Genomic DNA, 20244 nt, shown 5'->3' with positions numbered 1-20244 from the left:
GGAGCAGAACCAAGCAGGCCATTTTTTGAGAAATTCACAGAGATTTGTCCACCGGCGCCAAAGTTATTCCAAATAGAATGTTGAGGATTTCCTATGGAAAGTAGGTCCTAACTATAACTACCTACTGGCGACCGCCAGTAGGATATATATATATATATATATATATATATATATATATATATATATATATATATATATATGCTATAACGATTATGGTTTTCTGTACCCCATCGACCTACTTAGTGGGTTATGTCACTCAGGCCCTTCACATCGCCAGTTGTCTAGAATACAATAGCACGTAATGCAATTATATTTTTCTAAATCCTTGAGCAATGCTTTCTGAACCTAGAATTATATATCTCTCCCAAGTATCACTATGTTTTTAAACCTTTGATATTATCTTGGTTGCACTTATTTCACTCAGCACTTTACATAATAGGAATTCGACTTTGCACATATCTGGTTATCTATTGCTCTAGTAACCAGTAGTTTGAGGGTAGATATTCTACCCTTATTGTAATAAATTAGCACTTGCACTTTATCAATAGTATTCATCTCCTACTGAGTTGCAGGACCTTTAGACGTGCATCCTTTTGGAGAACCAACACATGTATTTGACTGTATTACAACCATGTTACAGCCAGTTATAATATATATTGCCATTTTTTGCACAATCATTTTAACATAATATTTATTTATGTAAATTACCATTTGACTATTTTTAATCATTGGAGGTATATTTTCTTACTATTTTAACATATTTATATGTTATTTATTTGATTGCAATTGGCTTTATTAACTGGATTACGGACCACAAAACATGTTAGTTGTATTGTATAGTTTTAAAATTATGTTGTTGGTTAAGAACGGGTACACGCCAATACGCATTCATGCGGCCATTTTTTCATTGCAACCTTAACTACTTTGAATGAATTTCTATTTTTTGTGTGCAATATTCAATATGCTGCTATGCTTTTATTTTATCTGGGCAAAGCTGCAATTCCTTGTGTACATTCAAAACACTTAACACGCTAGAAAAGTCTGTTTTCTATGTCGTTTTTTCACTAAAACACGTGGTGTGATTAGAGAAAGAGAGAAAAAAATGAGTGTGTGCACTATTTAAGGTGATACAATCTGCATTTCCGTTATGTGATCAAGGGCAGTCCCTGCCCGAAACGCGTCATGCCTACCTGAACTGCTGTTGAAAATGGATAATAAAAGTTCGTTGTGACACTTTGCCAAATCGTGTGGTGGTCCATCACTTCTGTGGTCAAAACTGGGAACAGAATTTTGCTATATATCTATATATATATATATATATATATATATATATATATATATATATATATATATATATATATATATATATATATATATAGATATATAGATATATATATATATATATATATATATATATATATATATATATATATATATATATATATATATATATATATATATATATATATATACTCACAGGTTGCCCTTCACGTTCGGGGAGCACTTCTAGGAACAACAATGCCATGCATTGTGTGGAGAAGTGTGGCTCAGGGGTTAGAGGCGGCAGACCCGGAAGCTGAGATCGGCCCTGGACCAGGGTTCAATTCCCCATCTCGGCGGGTCTTGGGCTCAAAAATTCCACGGACTCGATAATTCTCGCTCCGGTGCCTTCTCAACTCATGGGTTCACACTCTGCGACTCTGGGCAATAGCTTGCTTAATCTCCACAACGGCCCCTCGCGGCGGGATGCCTGGCTTTCACCTTGTGGATACCCTGCCGGGGTTATCTCACAGGGGAATACCAGGACGGGTTCCCTAAGCAAGCGCCGGGAAACCCTTTGTGGGTAGCTGTGCGCTATATAAGCTCAAATACATTTACATGCAGACTCAACAGTTCAGAAGTCGCGGCCTGACGCGTTTCGCTTCTCAGCTTTCTCAAAGGCCGTTCTCTACTTTCCCTTGGCAATGCGAGTCTCACTCAAATGCGAAGATGCCGTCTGCTGATAGGCTGCAAGTTCCCACCCGCTACTTCTGAACTGTTGAGTCTGCATGGCATTGTTGTTCCTGGAAGTGCTCCCCGAACGTGAAGGGCAACCTGTGAGTATATATATATATATATATATATATATATATATATATATCTCCAAAGCCAAGAAGGCTTACAGAGGCCCATTTCAGGAAGAGTAGCTTTAATCCAAGTACCACTGCATACATACTCCTACAGGTCCAACATGTTTCGGCGACATTGCCTTGATCACGGACAGGAGTGGTCACAGGTTGCCTTGCTGTGAGCGTATTTAAATGTTTGTAACCACGTGACTTGTTCAATACTACCTTTCCCACAATGCATCAGTCTCTGCATAGGTAAGTAGTGTTCAATTTGTGATAGTATTCGTGTTGCTGGAACATTCAATATGTACTCACAGCTGTTTGATGCAAAAGGTTTTAGAGTGGAACAGTCTAGTTGCATGTTAAAATTATTTGGCTTTACTTGCATTGCCGACTTCTCTCCCTGAACGATCGATGGGGAAGTGCAACCCCTACGAATCCCTTCCAACGCCGCAGTTGTTTTCGCTCTAGTGGCATCTCCCAAGTGGGTTTAGCTGCGGCGAGTGGGTCATGCCGTCTTATTTAATCACCAACAGAAACCTCCGAGCAGGCGGCCCCCGACCCTTCAGGGCGTCCTCATAGACGAGCACGGAGACGCTCGCCACTTTAATGTCCAAACCAAAGCCAAGAAAGCTTACTTATATAGATATATATATTTTTTTTATTTACTGGCCCACTAACCTTGTTGAGCAAAGACTGAGTTTGGGAAGTTAGTGACTGACTTCTTACAATTTTCTTACCAATCGCCTCGCTACGACAAGGCACTATCCCTGATTGCCTAAAAGTAGGGCAGCCAACCCCCATTTTGAAAAAGCCAATTGCAGATTGCTCAGACCTTATCCACTTCCGCCCAATCTTCAACATCCCTATTCTGGCAAAGCTTCTGTAAAAATGTGTCCAGATGGATGGCAAATCAAAAATGCTGGACCAGAATGAATCGTATCTATTTATACTGCTTGACTTCTTTGCTGCATTTGACACTGTTAAAAACAGCAGTCTACTGAACCTACTTGACCAGAGGATGGGGTTATCAGGGTCCTTCTACATTGGTTTACTTCATTCCTCTACAACAAAATCCAAAGAGTCATGACTCAAGGTTAATCCATCCCTTTCTCAGCCCACTACGGTCACCCTTGGGGATCCACAGGATCCACCGTTTCACCCAGACTCTTCAACTTATTTATCGAACCTCTAGCAGACTCCTTAACATCTGCTAACATTTATTATAGAATGCACCCCCCCCAACCTGGGGCCTGTCCTCAAAAAGGCTGTCTGTCTTGATTATTGAGTGGGGATCTTTTTGATATCAACGATTTCTTATTAATGAAGAGTTTAAATGGTTCTAGTATTTTTTTTCAATGCAGCTGCTTTCTGTAACATTTCATAAAGTTCAGTACCAAGCAAAATCTGTACCCCGAAAAAAAAGGTAATTTATAAACTTGAGATCTTTGGCATGACTTTAACCACTAAGACTTCATCCATAAAGCTTTTCTCCCAGCAACCGATGCACCTGCTGCTGATGAGGACACCCACAGGCTGTCAAATGTGGTATCTGACAAATGCTGAGCTAACAACTCCATATTTGCTAGAAGAGTAGTTGGGTCATCCTTCACTGGTAAGCTGTCATAAAGAGAGTTAAAATGCATTCGAAGAACTTGTCACATAGGCAGCATAAGTATTGGCTCTAATTAGAGGCTCCGTAAGAGCATTTTAATGATGTCTCCACTTTTGTGTCTTTGGCAGCTGGCAATGTTAAGTCCTCTGATGCCAAGAAAGAAGGTGAAGCCATGGAAGCCAAGATAGTATTGACTTTTGGAGTGTTGGCAAATCATCATCAAATCCATCAATTACATATCTCTTGCTCAGGAATCTTGGAATTGCAGAGTTATATACCTCCTTCCACTCTTTTAGTATTAAGGGCTTTATTACATCATGTAGAGGGAGGCTTTCATTGTTTGTGGCACTATATTGTGCATAAAACCCCTGCTCATCTTGAGATAGCTCTTCAAATACAGGCACCTTAATAATATGTTTTCAAATGTCCCTAAATGGAGGTGCTTGAATGTATTTGTCCGTTGGATCTACTTCTTGATCCTCTTCATCATCCACCCTCATTCTCTTAGCTTGGGGTTGTGCCATGGCATTCATTGACTACTGTCCCACTCCCTACCTTGTATTCAAGAATGAAGATCTTGGCTTGAAATCTGCAGCATCTCTCTTGTTCATCCTGTGCCAGGGACTGTACACTGTTTTGCTTTGAAGCCACTTTCCTCTTTGCCATCCTGACTAGGAGATTGGAATGCACTAAAGAAGTTCTCCATTTCCTGTTTTACAGGGTCGATCGGCAACCAAGTCCCATCTCATGAGACTTGGCTACTGAATAAATCCCTGCCACCTACACTTCCCAGCGCACGCCTGAAAAACACCGGCAGGGGCACTGGATGCTAACTTTGTAGCTCTTAATCAGCCGGACTGCCAACACGACATCAGTCTCCCTGCCCCAACTCAGCACATAGGCGGAGATCACGTTCGCGATCATTGGAGCCATACCGCCCGCTCAGAGAAGCGGTATGTAAAACAAGCCTTTTCATCTCCTGAACAACCAAATAATTACGTTCTTTTAAAAAACATGACACCATGAAAAAATAATAAAGTGTGCTCCTACCAGCAGGATGAGGAGTGTGGGTGTAAGGACCCTTTTGCTGACATTGGCAATAAACATAGAAGAAATGCGCATAGGGTGTATTTGTTTGAGAAAAGGGGTGCATTTTAATGTGGTAGAGCTGTAGGGAAGGCGGCACACCTGATATCATTAGGACTGGGACGAGGAGAATATGAGGGGGTGATACATAATTAGAGACCAAATGCTGTGTCTAGGAGTCTGTTACATTGCTATTATTCAAACTGTAAGAAGAAGTCTCCAACGATCTATGGTGTGGTACCAAAATATTGACTTAAAAATATCACCTTCAGCAACATCGACTTGCACAATATTGTCTGGGGAAGTAGATGTGAAATTAGATTTTTAATCTTTACTCCTGTGTGTCCTTAGTTTGACAATATTGCTTAAGTTAATATTTTGGAGCCTATATGTTGCAAGTGGATATTTTTACATCCAGCCCATCCTTGCAGCTGGACCATTCAATATCAATTTTCACTATAGACCTGCAAGACCTCCTGCACTTTTGATTTTTGTCAACATTTTGTGGGTCTCGGATCTTGAGGGACTCTTAACTGTGAATCTGGTGCTCTTCCTCATTGGTGCCTTGCACTAGTCACAAAATGATAGCCCTTCGTGAACAGGTCCTGGTGGGTGGCATCAGTGATAGCTTTTGGGGCGCATTACCTGCAACCAGGGATTATGTCCACTGATCTCGCTTTATAATTCAAGTTGATTGGTCTGGGACAGCGGCAACCTGGAAATACAAGCTGGAACTCTCCTTTGGCTTACAAAACACCTTTTGGAGGATGACCCGAGTGAACCCTGCTGCTCTTTCATCCAGTATGTGGAGCTGTTTGTTGCCTGTTTTCTTTTAGCTGGGAACAAGCCTAACCTTGCCTACGCGTTACTGGCCTGTCCTGTCGAGGTTGTGCCTGGCTATATAGAAGTTTAAGAACCAGCCCCAGAAGCCCAGAGGCATCGACAGAGGCAAGACTGAACCCACCAGCATCTTTGAGCTTGGCTGCCCGTCCACATCTGCGCTGGCAGTCAAGGGTAATTAGGAGGACAGATTTCCATTGCAAACCAAATACTCACCTTTCTGGTTAGTGGTGAAAGTGAGCACTCTTCCCTTGGCTAATCCCTGTAACTGCAATAATTGGAGAAAGTCTGAGACAAATTAACACTTCATAGGATACAATATGCCTTGTATATTAATATCTAACGGAAATCCAGTCAAGTCGAAATGCTTCAAAAAGGCTCATGTGGTGCATTTTATAGATGCCTGTTAGTTGACCCCATATCATTGAAATGCAGAATAACTAAGGATTCGCGGTTTCGGTAAGAATGGGAGTACTACATCTTATGGCTATGTCTTGGTATCGTCAATACTTTGCTTTTTGTGGCTTACCTTCTGTAATGCTGCATCAATTTCTTTTTGTTCAAATTGCATTCTTTGAAGCTTTTGTTCTTCAATGCGCCTCTGTTCTTCTTCCTCCCTAGCCCTTGCCATTTCTTCAAACCGGGCCTTCATGTTAACTTTGTGAGAAAATGGCGCTTCACATTTTCTTGCTGGTTTTTGGTCTTCAGCCTCCTGAAATAAATAAACATATATATATGTGAGTATTAAAAATATTTGTAACCTAGTTTTAAACATGCATGCACGCTACAATAAAACTCTGTTTTGTACTGACGCAAATACAGCACTCTTTAAAAAACCGCTATAAAGAACGAGTGTGGATCAATCAGAAGATTAGGAATGAATGATCAAATAATTTTAAACTGGGAAATAAAAGATGGCTGCTATAATGCGGACGCAGTTATGAAATGGCAATCAGTCCTTTGCCTGATATACACAATGATTATTCTTATCAGGCATACAAAAGGCAGTTGAGGTAAAACATCACACCATCGTAAGCCTAAGAATTATTTAAAGCACCAATATCCTGTTAGTGTTTGTGTCGAGAGCAATATACAGGGATTTTACCGGTGCTAAAAAGACTGCACGGGGCGCTATGGTCAGAAAGAATAGCATTTGGTGTTGAGGACAGTTTAGATAGCAATGCATTTGCACAGCATGGTTCTTGGTTCTCTCACGTTTGCAGCAAAAGATCATGATGTGTGTTGTTTTGATGTGGCCGTTTGCAGGAAGAGTCTGCTGATCTTTTCTGGGTTTTTTTTCACAACAACATGTTATTGTCAACAGCCAAGATATGCCTGTCAAGGTCAAATGCCATAACAGTAGAATGTACATACTAATCATAATGATGTCGACATTTTGTAGCCAAATGTATAAAAGAGAATATTGTAACTAACAAGATATTACTGTAACAATCAACTGAGGTGTCATATGCCCATTAGGTGATACAAAACATGGCCCAGTAGCAATAGAAGACGTTTATATAAATTGCCCCCATTATCATCAGTTATGTGCAAAAGAGTTAATCTAGGTGAGTAAGGGATTTCCAAGCCCAAAACCTGCGACATACATGCAATAACCCCAGAGAGCGATGTGCACAGCCACACAGTATGGATAAGGGTGCCCTCGGCCACCTGGCAGCACAAGCAAAGTGGAGAGGCAATACGCCTCGCCCGCCAAAGCTGATATCTAGGATAACAAGCCCTGTGGCAGTATTTAAACTGTATATATCGCAATCGTGTCGCAATGGCAGCACCCCATGGGAATGCCAGCGCCTCGGTCCAATCCTCATCGTCCAATGGGTCCAAGTCTGCCCGCCAAGCCTCCCGCTTTGTGGGATTGTTTGCTGAGTTCGTGTATTCGCCAATGGACATTTTCGGAAAACAGAGCGAGGCTTCGTTCTGTTAAGGAAGAAAACATTTGGATTCTGGATATAGATTTTGGAGATCTTTTGTTGCCCCAGTTCTCCCATAAATACTTTTGCCTCAAATGGACTAAAATCAGGTATGGTCTCATGGAGTGGGAGATATGGAGAAAAGGCATGGCGAAGTTGAAGATATTTGTAAAATTGTAATCGGGGCATAGCATATTCCTGCTGTAGTTCCTGAAAGGAATTCAGGGTCCGGCCATGAAGGATGTCCCAGACAGTGGAGATTCCTATTTCCTCCCATCCTGAGAAGCCAGGTAGTCCAGCAAGTTGCTGCAAGAGGCCATTATGCCAGAGAGGAGCTGCTTTTGTTATCCTGCCTCACTTACCCAATTGCCGGAGGGTGCGTTTCCATAAATGAAAGACTGTGGTGGTCGCTGGTGACAAAGCCCTCCTGGTTGAGCCTGCATAGATGATTGTGTGGAGGGGTGTGGTACCCATCCGCCATCGCTCCACTGCATATGCAGGGTCTGACCTATCTCCGTACCACCAATCATTTAATATGAGCAGGTGCGTAGCCGGGGTATATGCCTGGACATCCGGTGTTGCCAATCCACCACAGTAGGTTGACTGAAAGCATGTCCACAATGCTACACGAGCAGAGCCACCCCTCCTATCCCCACCCCATAGAAAATGCCGGAAAGTAGACCATACTTGGTACTCTTGCCCATCACCTTTGGAAGAAAACTGGCTGACTTATCTGGGGGGGGGAGGGGCTAGTGGCCTACAGTCTTCTCCAGCCTCAGGTTTGCTCTCTCCTCCGGGCATTGGGATGGAGGATAGTCCCTCTTTGTCAGAGGTTCTAAGAAGAACAGCTACAATTGTGCATTGCCAATTTCCTTCTGTGCAGCAAACCACAGACACCCTGCTACAGGTTCTCAGCCAAGGTGAAACGGGAGAGATCATGTTTCTCCCCTACAACGAGTTCCTCTTTGGCATACTGTTGGGGACTAGGGCACAACATGCCATAGTTCAGAATATCAACCCAGCAATGGGCCACAGGCATCGCCCTACCCCAGGAGATCCCCTACTGCCTCTTACGCCATCTCACTACTGCGGGTTTGGTGATAAAGGCTGCTCCTGAATCGGCAGGTCCTTCTGTCTTTCCGGTGGTTGCTCCTGGCAAGCATTCCAGATGGTTAGATAATTGGGGTCGGGGTCTCTTCTCTTCTGCCAATGCAGCCAAACGATCCATTAATGAGGCCTGCGTTTTAGTTAGAATATCTCATACGCTATGGGACTCTGTCGCATAGCGCTTGTCCTTGGTGTCGGAGAAAGCGGTATGATGCAAATCTTAGTTTAAACTGTTTTGGTTCGGTGTCACCAACACCTTTTCGAGGTAACATATTGGCTGTTTATGCTACCCTGCACTCCTTTTAGGAAGTCCCTGTTATCCCACTTGCAAGTTCCAAGTGGGTGGTGCACATTAGTGCCATATTTTCTTTCTCTACTAAGTGCAGTTTTGCCCTTGTACTATGTGCAGAATTGCCTCCTAGGTTGTATGCAGAGGGTTAGCTGCTTTATTCATAAGAGTTGTCTTACGGCTTGTTGAGTTCTACTATACTCTAGGTGAGGTATCTCTAGTATGCTTTCATCAAGCCTTTCTGTTTATATCCATATACCTATTGTATATGAGTGTCTATTCCCTGTATCTCTCCATATGGTTTTTCTCCCTCCGTAGGCGTGATGTATGTTGTTACTCTGCTTCTTCAGATATGGATTACATGTAGGCATGGATATTTTGCAATGATATCTTCTGGATAGCTGTCCATCGCTTGACATGTTCATAGACATCTTCATGTATTAGCCACGTGGGCTTTGCTGAGGTGATGTTTCTGAACTCTTCCCTCACACTCTTCCCACACAATTGTCACCTTACATCTGTTGGATACTGGTCTCTTTCTATCCATATGGCCTAATGAGATCTTCTACCCCTATGTATATTTGCTATACCGTAATGAATTCCACGCATTTTTGTACTCAGGCTAGTATGTTATGTATAGTATCCCATTCTTTAGTGCCTTTGTTCACACACATCGCCTTCTGTGTTGCAATTCCTCTTGCACATTGACACTGTCCCACATTCGTACTTCAGTGGGATGGCCTACAGGCAACTTGTTTGTAGATTGCACGTTACCTGCTGCCTATTGGGGCCTTGACGACCCCCTCCTGTTTCTGGGGGTTCTAAATTGTAGATCGGAACACTTTTTAGTTGTGTTGCGATTCCATTATCCTGGTTGCCATATGTCTGAGCTGTAACCTTACACTACATTTGCATGCGCTTTTGCCTGGAGTGATACAACGCTATGCATTTCTCTTCTGCTCCCCTTTCAGGAGCATCAGTTCCTCCATTGGCTTTTCTATGTGGCTTTGTTGGTTTCCTCACTAATATTCACTCAGGTGAATGCTTTTTGCGTGCTTTTGCCTTGGTTTAGTGTGACACTTTGCATTGCTAGGCTTGCTTTCCTTTTTTGGGTGTGTTAATTTCTCTATTAGGATTCTTTTCTGGCTATGAGGGTCCTCAGCGTTAGAGGTGCTGGTCTCCTGGTTATGCTGCCACTGGTTACTTTTTCTTCTTCTTCTCCAATCTTCTTCAGGCTCTCATCCTTCGAGGATATTCCCTTCTCTTCCAGACTCTATTGAAGATAGTTGATTTTTCCGTACGGTCCCTGTTTGACTATATGTGGCATGGTTAGGTATCTCTTGACTACCTTGTATTACATACCTGTTACTTTCTTCCTTACTAATTCATTGCTACTAATTCATCTATTCCTTCTGAGGTCTGGAAACATCTTTTACGTAACCTAGTTGCTTCTATTCGCAACATTGTGATCAAGGTTAAATGCACTTGAGGTCCGGCACTGCATTGTGCTGTGATGGTTTCCTTCTGTTGCTCCCCTCCCCCTTTTGTCCTTATTAAGTTACCTCCTTTTATGGTGGTTACTATGCACCCTTCTCTCCCCTTCATGGTGGACATAGGTTTTTTTTTCTATGCACTGCACTCTCCAACTGCTATGTTGTAATATCGGTGCATAGTGCGGTTATTCCTGTCATTCTTCCATATTATTGTATATCTTCCCTTGAGGTAGAGTACATACTCTTGTGCTCTTCTCTTTTTTCCAAGGGGATATATGTGTATAGCTAGATACCCTTTGTGTTATCTTAATAAGATTCTATGTCTGTATATTTCCAGATATATGAATATTTTAAGCGATTTTCTATAGCTATTATATTTATGGGAGGTGGAGGGGGCATCTGGCCCCTTTTCGGGGCTTGTGCTGATTAAGTTACTATGTCGGACTTTGACTGAGCCTGATATTCTGCTCAGTCATCCTTTTTCCCTCGATCTCTTGTTTTCTGACCGTGTGCCTATTACTTGTACATTCTTGTAGTCACAGTTTGCCATTCCTACTCGGGATGGTATGGCTTGGGTATCTGATGCAAAGTAAGGAGTCTGTGGCTAGATGTCTCGAGCAGATGAACAAGTTACTTACCTTCAGTTACTATGTATCAGGTAGAGACAGCATCTAGCCGCAGATTCCTTGCGCCGCTCCCATCCTCCACGCAATGTGAACTATTATTTCTTTTTATTCTTCGTTTATTGTGAGTCTGTGTTTGGGATGTCCTATTTGTAGACATTCTTGTTGTGTTGTAAGCCAATGTGATATCTTTCCTGGGGATATCCTGGTTGGGTTGCAGGTTTGTTTCTGCTTCATTTCTACATTCTCCTCCATTCAGTCGGTGGTACCGTGGTGGTTGTCTCTGTTTCTTGGAGGGGCAGAACGACATTGCTGGTTCTGCTTTCTACCTTGAGCCTTTTTGGACCTCTTGCGTTCTTGACTGTGTCATTCTCCCTTTTCATTCAATAGATACGTGACACACGATGTCTATTGTCTCGGCACACTGTTCCAATAGGCAGTTTCAGTTGTGGCTCCACGTTTTGAGTGAGGACTATAGTCACGAAGAAACTGATGTCAGTGCAGAGTCACTCAACGCCCTCTGCTGGTGAGCGGACGTATAGTGGGAAAAAGTTTCCAGATCCAATCTGACACCTGGGGAGGATTCTCAGTAGGGAATCTGCGTCTAGATTATGTCTACACCAGATACATTGTTACCAAAGGTAAGTAAATTGTTCGACACCTCACATGATGCTAACATTAGTAAGAATGTGTCTCTTCAGGACTCCCCCATGCTAGTTTCCAGAGCTGTTTTGCATGTCTACACATTGGGTTGATGCTTCACTTGAGATTTCGTGAGATTCTTGAGGACCAAGAAGTCTGACTTCTAACGGACATTTGTAACTGCAGATTTCTCACCTTGTGAATATTGCTCAGGTGTCAGACCGGATCCGAAAACTTTCGAGAAGTACTCGTTCTTGCTGGTAGGTGGCCTTGTGTTGCTCCGTGCGCACATAGTTCTACTCTGGAAGTGATGAGCAGACACATATAAGTGCCACCCCTGAGCGCTTTTGTCACTTCCTTTCTTTCTGCACCTTCAGACATGGATCCGGAGCTTCTTTTTGGTCTTCCTGACCACAGACTATACCAACATTTACCAGTGTGAAAGGGGAAAGGCCCACCACCCAAAATACCATAGGATTCAAATAGTAGGGGGACCTTTTCTGTGACCTGTGACGGACCCTCACGAAATATGCTTATTATGTCTGGGGTCTGTGAGGACTGTGTCCAGATAAATCTAAAGGCCATATGGGGTGTGAGGCAAAACTTCATTTCGCCAAACAAAACAAGACTCCATAACACAGCCAGTCGAAAGAAGGTCACCTTCATGCCCCGGAAGTTGTCCCCACACCAGCTCATCATCATGCTTAACGTCTTCAGGCAAGTAACAAAATAAATCATAAGAAGTCAAAGCTTGAATTGACCCCATCCCACCACTCTCAGACTCCAGAGAGGGTTCCTCCCTGTCTCACTCACGATCTCCATCAGAGCAGACCCAGATCTGGTCCAGGTGCACACCAAATTTCCAGGTCTGTTGGTGATATTGCACCATGGAGAAGCCTTCAGAGAGAACACACTGTGCATTTTCAACACTTTCCTTCCTTCCACTGGTGTGACTTTGGCCTACCAAGTATCTGCAGGTACCTTCAGTTGGGGTTTTGCTGGTGGATCTGCCCTCAGTGCCGTCAGTGCCCCTTAACATGTATTGGGTTCAGCACCGACTGTGGTGCTGACTTTGGTTGCATAATTTCCCTTGCGCCGATTCCCTTCACATCGACGCTGATACCATAGACGCTGGAGGAGAATATGCAGCCCATCATGCTATCCCACTCTGAGCAGAATAAATCACAAATTCAACCAAGATCATAAACGTCTCTGACCGGCAGTCAGCCAATTGTCAATCCTTCAAATTCTGACTCTCTACCTCTACCGTGTAGTAGGGCCCAAACTTTACACAGTCTTTTTTCAGTAATGACAATTATTAGAAAGGGGAGCAACTATGTTTATGTTCCTCAATTTGATGAGGAAAACTAGTGTGAGGAACTTCAAGATTCTAGTGGTCGGGGATACTTCTGCAGACACTGTCCTTGTATCTTCCACTTATCCTGATTTGCAGTCATTATGCAGAGTGCGAAAGAAGTTCTAGACTAACAGCTACGCACATTGGAGGTGAAGACTAATGTGTTAACTGAGGTACTTCAACCAGGTCAAGCCCTTCAGAGCCCATGCTTCCATTGAATGAGACCTTCACGGGGCACACTTTTGGGGATGTGGTTGAAACTATGCTCAGGTCTGCCAGGTACTAGAGTGATTGTTTGTTGCTATTGTACAGCGCTGGGCACAGAGCTTTTCATATGCAACATCCAATGCAGGAGAGTTTTATAGTACAGGCACCCACAAGCAAATTGAATTCTAACGCTTTTCCTTTAACTCCGGCTGATCTTGAATCTCAAAGAATAAAGTCATTTAGAAAATGGACTTTCTCCTCTAAGAGTCTTACCCTGAGGTCAGTGAACACCAGCTGCCTTCTAGACCACTACTCTAATGCCCTTTGGGATAGAGTGCCACAAGTTCCTGATGACCTTCAGGTATCCCTGACACAGACTATTTCTGAGGGTTGCAATGCTATGCAATGTTATGAAATTTGTTATATGCTCTGGCTTGGCCACAACTGACTGCTTAGGTCAAGGTAGGGACATTTGTGTGGCTCTTAGGCACCATGCCTGAATGAGGTCTACTGGCTGCCCTGGGGATGTCCAGGTGTCCTTAATGGACATGCTGTTTGACAACTCTTGACTTTTTGGAGAAAAAAATGGAAACTGGACTCAGCCCTGGAATGGTTTAGGGAGAGCAGAGCCACAACATTTTCTTTGTATCTTTCCACTCCCAGCGGAGAATTCCACTTGCCATTTCACCATCTCGTGGATATGGTCAGGGTTTTCCGTTTTGTTAATGCCAGACCCCTTCAGCTGGCTTTTCAGCCCTTTCAAGGCCAAGACTGCAGTTCTTAGAAACAAAGCCCCGAAAAGCAGGGGGAACATGCAGCTTAGTCCCCTGCCCCTCCAGCATCTGCAGTAGCAGAACCGTTTTAGCGTGTCCTTGCCAGCACACAGCAAACCTTTCAGAGGCAGAATGAGATATTTACTCCAGGTTGTGGGACGCCATCACTTTATGCAAGTAGGACCTGCAAATTGTTAATCGGCGCTACACACTCCCATTTCTTTCTACACTGTTGCACCGTCCACAACCATCAGGAGGACTGATGAAGGACTATCTGTCCATTTTGCAGCAGGAAGCTGGGTCCATAAGTAGGGTTTTGGCATAGAAAGTAGGATCTGACTATCATTCCGGTTATTTCCTCGTGCCATAGAAGGACAGAGGCAGTTATCCTATTTCAAATGTTCATCCTCTCAATGCCTTACAGCAAAACACAAATTAAAGATTCTCATGCTAGCCCATGATTCATCTGCCCTGGACTCCGGAAACGGAATGATAGGCATTGGACATGCAGGGTGCCTATTTCAGTTTCCCCATGCTACAGGTCCACTGGAGGTATGTTCAGTTCATGGCGGGCCAAGATCATTTTCAGTTCAATTTTCAGTGCTTACTTTTGTCCTCACCAGTGCTCCTCGTTTGTTCAGTGATGTGATGCGGTGGTCACAACACATGTTCAGAGGTCTGGCTAACAGTCTTATCCTAAGCTGATTACTGGCTGTTAAAAGCAGGCACGCCACTGGCAGTTGTCAACCACCTACACATGATGGTGAACCTACTAACATCATTGGGTGCACTATCAACTTGCCAAACTCACACATGACTCTTTCACAGGCACTCCACTTCATCGGAGCTATTCTTTATATGGCACAGTTTCATTCCTTTCTCTGGGAGTGGAAAGTCCTAGGACATACAGGCTAGGAGCCTGTTGGTTTAGCCTCAGACCTCATCTCAGGGTGGGTGGCTCTGAGTCTCTTGAGATTGCTTACCTCCTGCATCCAGCTGTCCAAACTTACCAGGTGGCACATGCAGGCTGTGTAGCAGGACCTCAAATGTCAGTGGACCCAACATATGGGGAATCTTTCAGAGTATATCCAGATTTTGGAGCAGACTGCAAAAGATCTGCAGTGGTGGCTACTGGACCACGATTGGGTCAGAGGCAGACCCCTCTCCTGACTCCATCCAAATCTGACGTTGGTCACTGATGCATCACTGCTGAGCTATGGAGGCCATCTGGCAGATGAGGAGATCAGAGGTCTCTGGTCTCCTGCTGAGACTCAACTCCATATCAACTTGTTGGAGTTGAGGGCTATTCACTTGGCAGTAATGGCCTTCCTGCCCACTATCAAGAAGGCTGCTGCAAGTCATCATGGCGGGGTTTTGAGCCCTATGATAGGCTGCTGTGTGCCTCTGAAAGTGGTTGGACTGCCATGGAATTTCTCTGGAGGTAAATCACCTCAAGGAATCTTTAAACACCAGTGCAGACGAACACAGCCATTGACACTTAGCGGATTACGAATGGCGGTTGCACTCAAAGGTGGAGAAGGGTGTCTTACAGCAACGGGGAGAACACTGGCTTGATTTTTTCACCACTGCTCAGAATACAAAATGTCAGCACTTTTGTGCGTTGGAGTTTCTAAAGCAGTTCTCTCAAAGAGATGCCTTTCATCTCAAGTGAAACCGGGGACACTTGTATGCAATCGCCAAGTTCCAAAGAAGATCAGTAATGACCGGGCCCAAGTCATCCTAGCTGCCCCTGATTAGGCCAGGACTACAACTTCTAGGCATAAGCATCTGTCCTTCAATCAAGCTGCTGCTTCAGGAGGATCTTCTGTAGAGTAGCGCACCTGGGCCTGCACAATTTTTATCTCCATTCTTGGAGGCTAAGCAGCAGCGGTTGACTTCCTTCGACCTTCCCCCCGACGCAGTTGATGTCATCCTAGCAGTGAGGCATCCTTTCAAGAAATAAGTGCATTCTAGTAATCTGGGCAAATTTGTGGACTGGTGCAGGAATTGACAATGCGACCCATTACAAGTAAAGTTGTCTAAGGGTTTGCTGTTTATTCTGTTCGTGGCCCAGCAAGGGCTTGCTTTGGGCACTGGAGAGGGCTACTTGGTGGCTCTCTCTGACCGTTTGCAGTTGCCAGATCAGCCCTCTTTATTTCAATCATCTTTTGTGATGAGATTTTTTAAAAGTTTGCCAAATCTATTTGTTCGGAAACCCTTTGTGAAGCCACAGTGGTCCTTGAATGTAGTCCTCATTTTTTGATGTGCACCTTTTTGAGCCACTACACTGTTGCCAATTGAGACTTCTGACATTGAAGATGGTCTTTCTCATTGCCATAACATCAGCTAGGCATGTGGGCAAGCTCCAGGCTCTTTCTGTCAAGCAAACCTTTTACAACTTTCTTCCCGGATAAGTTAGTACCGAGGACCTAAACGTCCCTTCTATTGAACATGGTCACTTCCTTTTATGTTATGCAAGCTATCAACCGTCTGGCATTCTTTGCTCTACCTCATCCCTCTAAGTTGTACAAGAGACTCCATCATTTAGACCCTAATAGGACACTAAGCCTTTGTATTGATCACACCAAAGAACATTGGTTGGACAATTGGCTCTTTGTAGGGTTTTCGAAAGCAAAGTTGAAACTGGAAGTGTCTGAAAATCTGCTTTATTCGATGTCATTTAAAATAATAAAAGCAGAATTCAATAGTGATACAACCAGAAAGGTAAAAATCTTTGAACATTTATACAAATATTGCATTGCAATGTTTTAATGTAAAATCTAAACGGAATAGTGCAGCAGCTTCCTATAACTTTCTAGGAGCATTAGGCTGCCAGCCCTGAGGTCAGTGGATAAGATATCCAGTGTATAAAAATTGAGCCCACCGCACACAGTTAGACAACATAGCCACAAGGTTTACTTCAATAGCTAGTTATGAAGTATAACAAACGATAAGAACTTGAGTTAAATAACACACTAGCGGCCAGCCTCGGACCCCTTGCGTCCGCACACATTCCACCCATAAACCAACAAGTCCTAGGGCAAAACAGTGAAGCGTTGTTGGCGTTCTATACACTGGGTATGGTGTATAGAACGCCAACAACGCTGACTAAAGGGATATTGCCAGTCACCACGCATGCTTTATCCCTTTTAGATTGTGTTCACGAGCAGACCTCCCGGACGGACAACAGTTCGAGTTTATGTACTCCATAAACTCAGTATGTCTTTTGATTCATACTGAAAAGCCACTTTGGGGCACTTTTCACTTTTTTGCCCTAGGACTTGTTGGTTTATGGGTGGAATGTGTGCGGACGCAAGGGGTCCGAGGCTGGCCGCTAGTGTGTTATTTAACTCAAGTTCTTATCGTTTGTTATACTTCATAACTAGCTATTGAAGTAAACCTTGTGGAAGGTTTAGTAAGACCATCCCTACTTTTATGACATACTAATGAGTGTGTGTGTGGAAAACTGTTATAACCACTTATTGATTTGGAGAATGACCCGAGTTAATTATTATTCTCAGGGTGGAATTGAGTAACCTTTGGGGGATGAGCTTCCACTTTTTCTCATTATCCCTTACTCTCTTCCAGTGAATGTCTCCCCCCAGTTCTTGGGGACATTTCCTCCACTGAACTATTGAAATACCCAGGAGAGTACGGATCTTCGAGACCTACTCCGTCTGGGAAACCCAATGATCGAACTACGGCATGGGTAATTGGTGGATTTGACTGCGACAGCCCTGATGAAGACCGAAGTGACCTTTCTGGGCACAAGGAAAGCGGTCGAAACATGTTGACTCGAGCAGTGGTGGGAGGGAAGTCTTGAGGAACTTCATTTTTCTCAATAAGACATTTTTCCCATCCTCTTTCATTTTTTTATCCTGATAAGGGTACCACATTTGGGTCTAATAAAGTATTTCTTTCGCTTGGCACCCCTAATCAGTTTTAACTCACATCCTTACTGCACTATTTTTCGTCGCACTCACATCAGATCCACAAGGTGTTCCTTTGCACATCTTACCACTCATGTATGTTGCTCGTTGTACGTACTGATTGTGTTGTACGTCTTGTTACGTGGAATTTATTATTTTTTTCCCCTCCCTAATGCTCCGCCCTGGATGTGGCTACAGGCCCTATGATGAAGCATGTCACATACTCCGGTGTGTGAGTGAGGGCAGTTTTTTCAAACTTGGGAATTTTCCCTTTGTTGTGTTTGTGCACTCCACATACCCCCCTTTTTGTGTGTGATTACAGGTTCCTCAGGGGGTCTGGGGTATTGGAGTATAAACTATTTTGGCCCTCTCCCCTTTTGTGTGTGGATTGGTGTTTTCCTAGATCCTGAGAGCTTGATAAGGGAGTTGTCTGCATTGAACATAGCTCAGTTATTTTGCCACTTAGGTTTTGGCAGCTTGTCCATTTCATCTTTACCCAGCTAGCATCTGTTTGACAAATCTGAAAGGTGCTTTATGTTTCAAGTCTCTCAACAAAGAACATTCAAGACAATCCTACATTGGAAAAAGCCTCTTTATCTATAGAACCAATAAGAAAGTGGACAGCTACAAATTTGGTCAAACAGTGATAGAAATATATAGTTTATCAATGCCATCACTTGAGTTGTGTTGGAGATAATTGTTTATGTTTATAGAAGGGTTTATATATCAAGGAGAAGGTTGGAACAGAGTGTAACAAGCAAAGCATGTAAAGAATAAAAATATCCAAAGAAGTACGCAATATCCGACCATGAGCAATTTCTGCGTCCTATAAAACTATATGAGAGGAACTCAGCACATTAAGGCTAAATAAAGGGAATCCTGCTAATCACAAGTTTGGCAGTAACTGAGTGAGTGCACTTCACTGCATGCATGCTTATGAATGTTTATGAATGCTCTAAGGGAGGAGCACAGTGTAGTTGCCTAACTCAGCATACTAAGCCTCCTGTGGGGTATGTGCAATTATATTGTTTTAGCGTCTGTGGCCCATGACACAGAACTAAAACCAACTCATGGTGGAAAGGAGGAAGCAGTATCATGTGAAACACTTAACGCACCCCAACAAAGAATTATACTTTTGTTAATGTAGCTTATAAAGCACACAGCAAACTGAAATTGTATTTTGGCGCTGAGGTAAGAAGGCTATCAAATAGTCAGCACTATTGTGTCAAAAGCCAGTTTTTTTGTGGGTTTTCGAAAGGCAGCAGCTGCTGTAACATTCGCAAAGAGTAAGTCAGAGGATTCCAAAGCTCAGTCATATTAACTGAAAAGGCCCTGCCACCTAATCTTCAGTGGTAGGACTTACGTGGGAACATTGATCAAATGAGCACCAGAGAGCAGCAATGTACAAGCTGGAAGAGGATGTTGAAACTTCAGTTCCAAATAGGGAGGACAGCAGCCATGAAGAGCACGATGTCTAAGGCAAAAAGATTTAAGTCACCCTTTGGGAAACAGGCAGCCAATGAAGAGTATTCAATGCGACTGACATAGAAGAGAACCGAGGTCATTGCAGAGACAACATCTCGGCAGCATTCTGAATGTGTGTAAATGATTAAGCAGCCCAGAGGAAGAGCTGAGAAATAAAGGGTTATACCAATCCGGGGTGGGGTTGGGGGGGCTAAGAATTGTTGCCTCAATCACTAATAACTGAGCTTGTAGCTGCCAAAAAGGGAGTATTTTCAGCAACAAATGCATGAATGAGAAATAAGTGACATTGGGACGATTGACTTGACTAGTCAAGGAACTTGCCATCGAAATGAAAGCACAAGTTGCACAGTGCTGCAGATGGAGCTGGCACAACTTCCAATGAGGCTGGCCAAAAACCATGGGGAAGGACATGAGGAGATCCGTGGCCTTGGTCTTGTCTGTGTTGAATTTTCAAGAATTGTCTGCTAGCCAACAGGAGACTTAACATGCAATCTTGAATTAACACACATTGATCAGGAACAGAGTTGTCTACAGAAATCAATATCTGTGTGTCATCCATGTAACTCATGAATTTGGCACTACTAAAAGAATGAATAAACTGGGCCAGCGGACAGAAAGTCCCGTAAGGCTCTCAAAACCTGGCTGTTCCGAGTTTTCTTTTTTCTTTTCGGTCAGTCTGCTCTTCTCTCCTCCTCCTTCGCCGTTTCCTGTGACAGGTCAGCTCTTTGAGACCTTCAGGTGAAATGTGAGCTCAACAAA

At 43.4% G+C, this 20244-nt stretch overlaps 1 protein-coding gene across 18 annotated transcripts in view; it reads right to left on the bottom strand.

Moving 5' to 3' along the window:
• The window catches only part of NEXN (nexilin F-actin binding protein), a 355548-nt gene that overhangs the window by 60677 nt on the left and 274627 nt on the right, over nucleotides 1-20244 (bottom strand). For all 18 annotated transcript variants that reach the window (XM_086954162.1, XM_086954175.1, XM_086954189.1 and 15 more), the window contains one exon: nucleotides 6179-6361. In XM_086954162.1, coding sequence (XP_086810288.1) covers nucleotides 6179-6361 — 183 coding nt within the window. The remainder of the gene's footprint in view (nucleotides 1-6178; nucleotides 6362-20244) is intronic.

Source organism: Lissotriton vulgaris, chromosome 1_1 (assembly GCF_964263255.1).
Source record: "Lissotriton vulgaris chromosome 1_1, aLisVul1.2, whole genome shotgun sequence".
In the NCBI taxonomy this organism is placed as follows: Eukaryota; Metazoa; Chordata; class Amphibia; order Caudata; family Salamandridae; genus Lissotriton; species Lissotriton vulgaris.
This window is presented reverse-complemented; position numbering and strand designations above follow the sequence as displayed.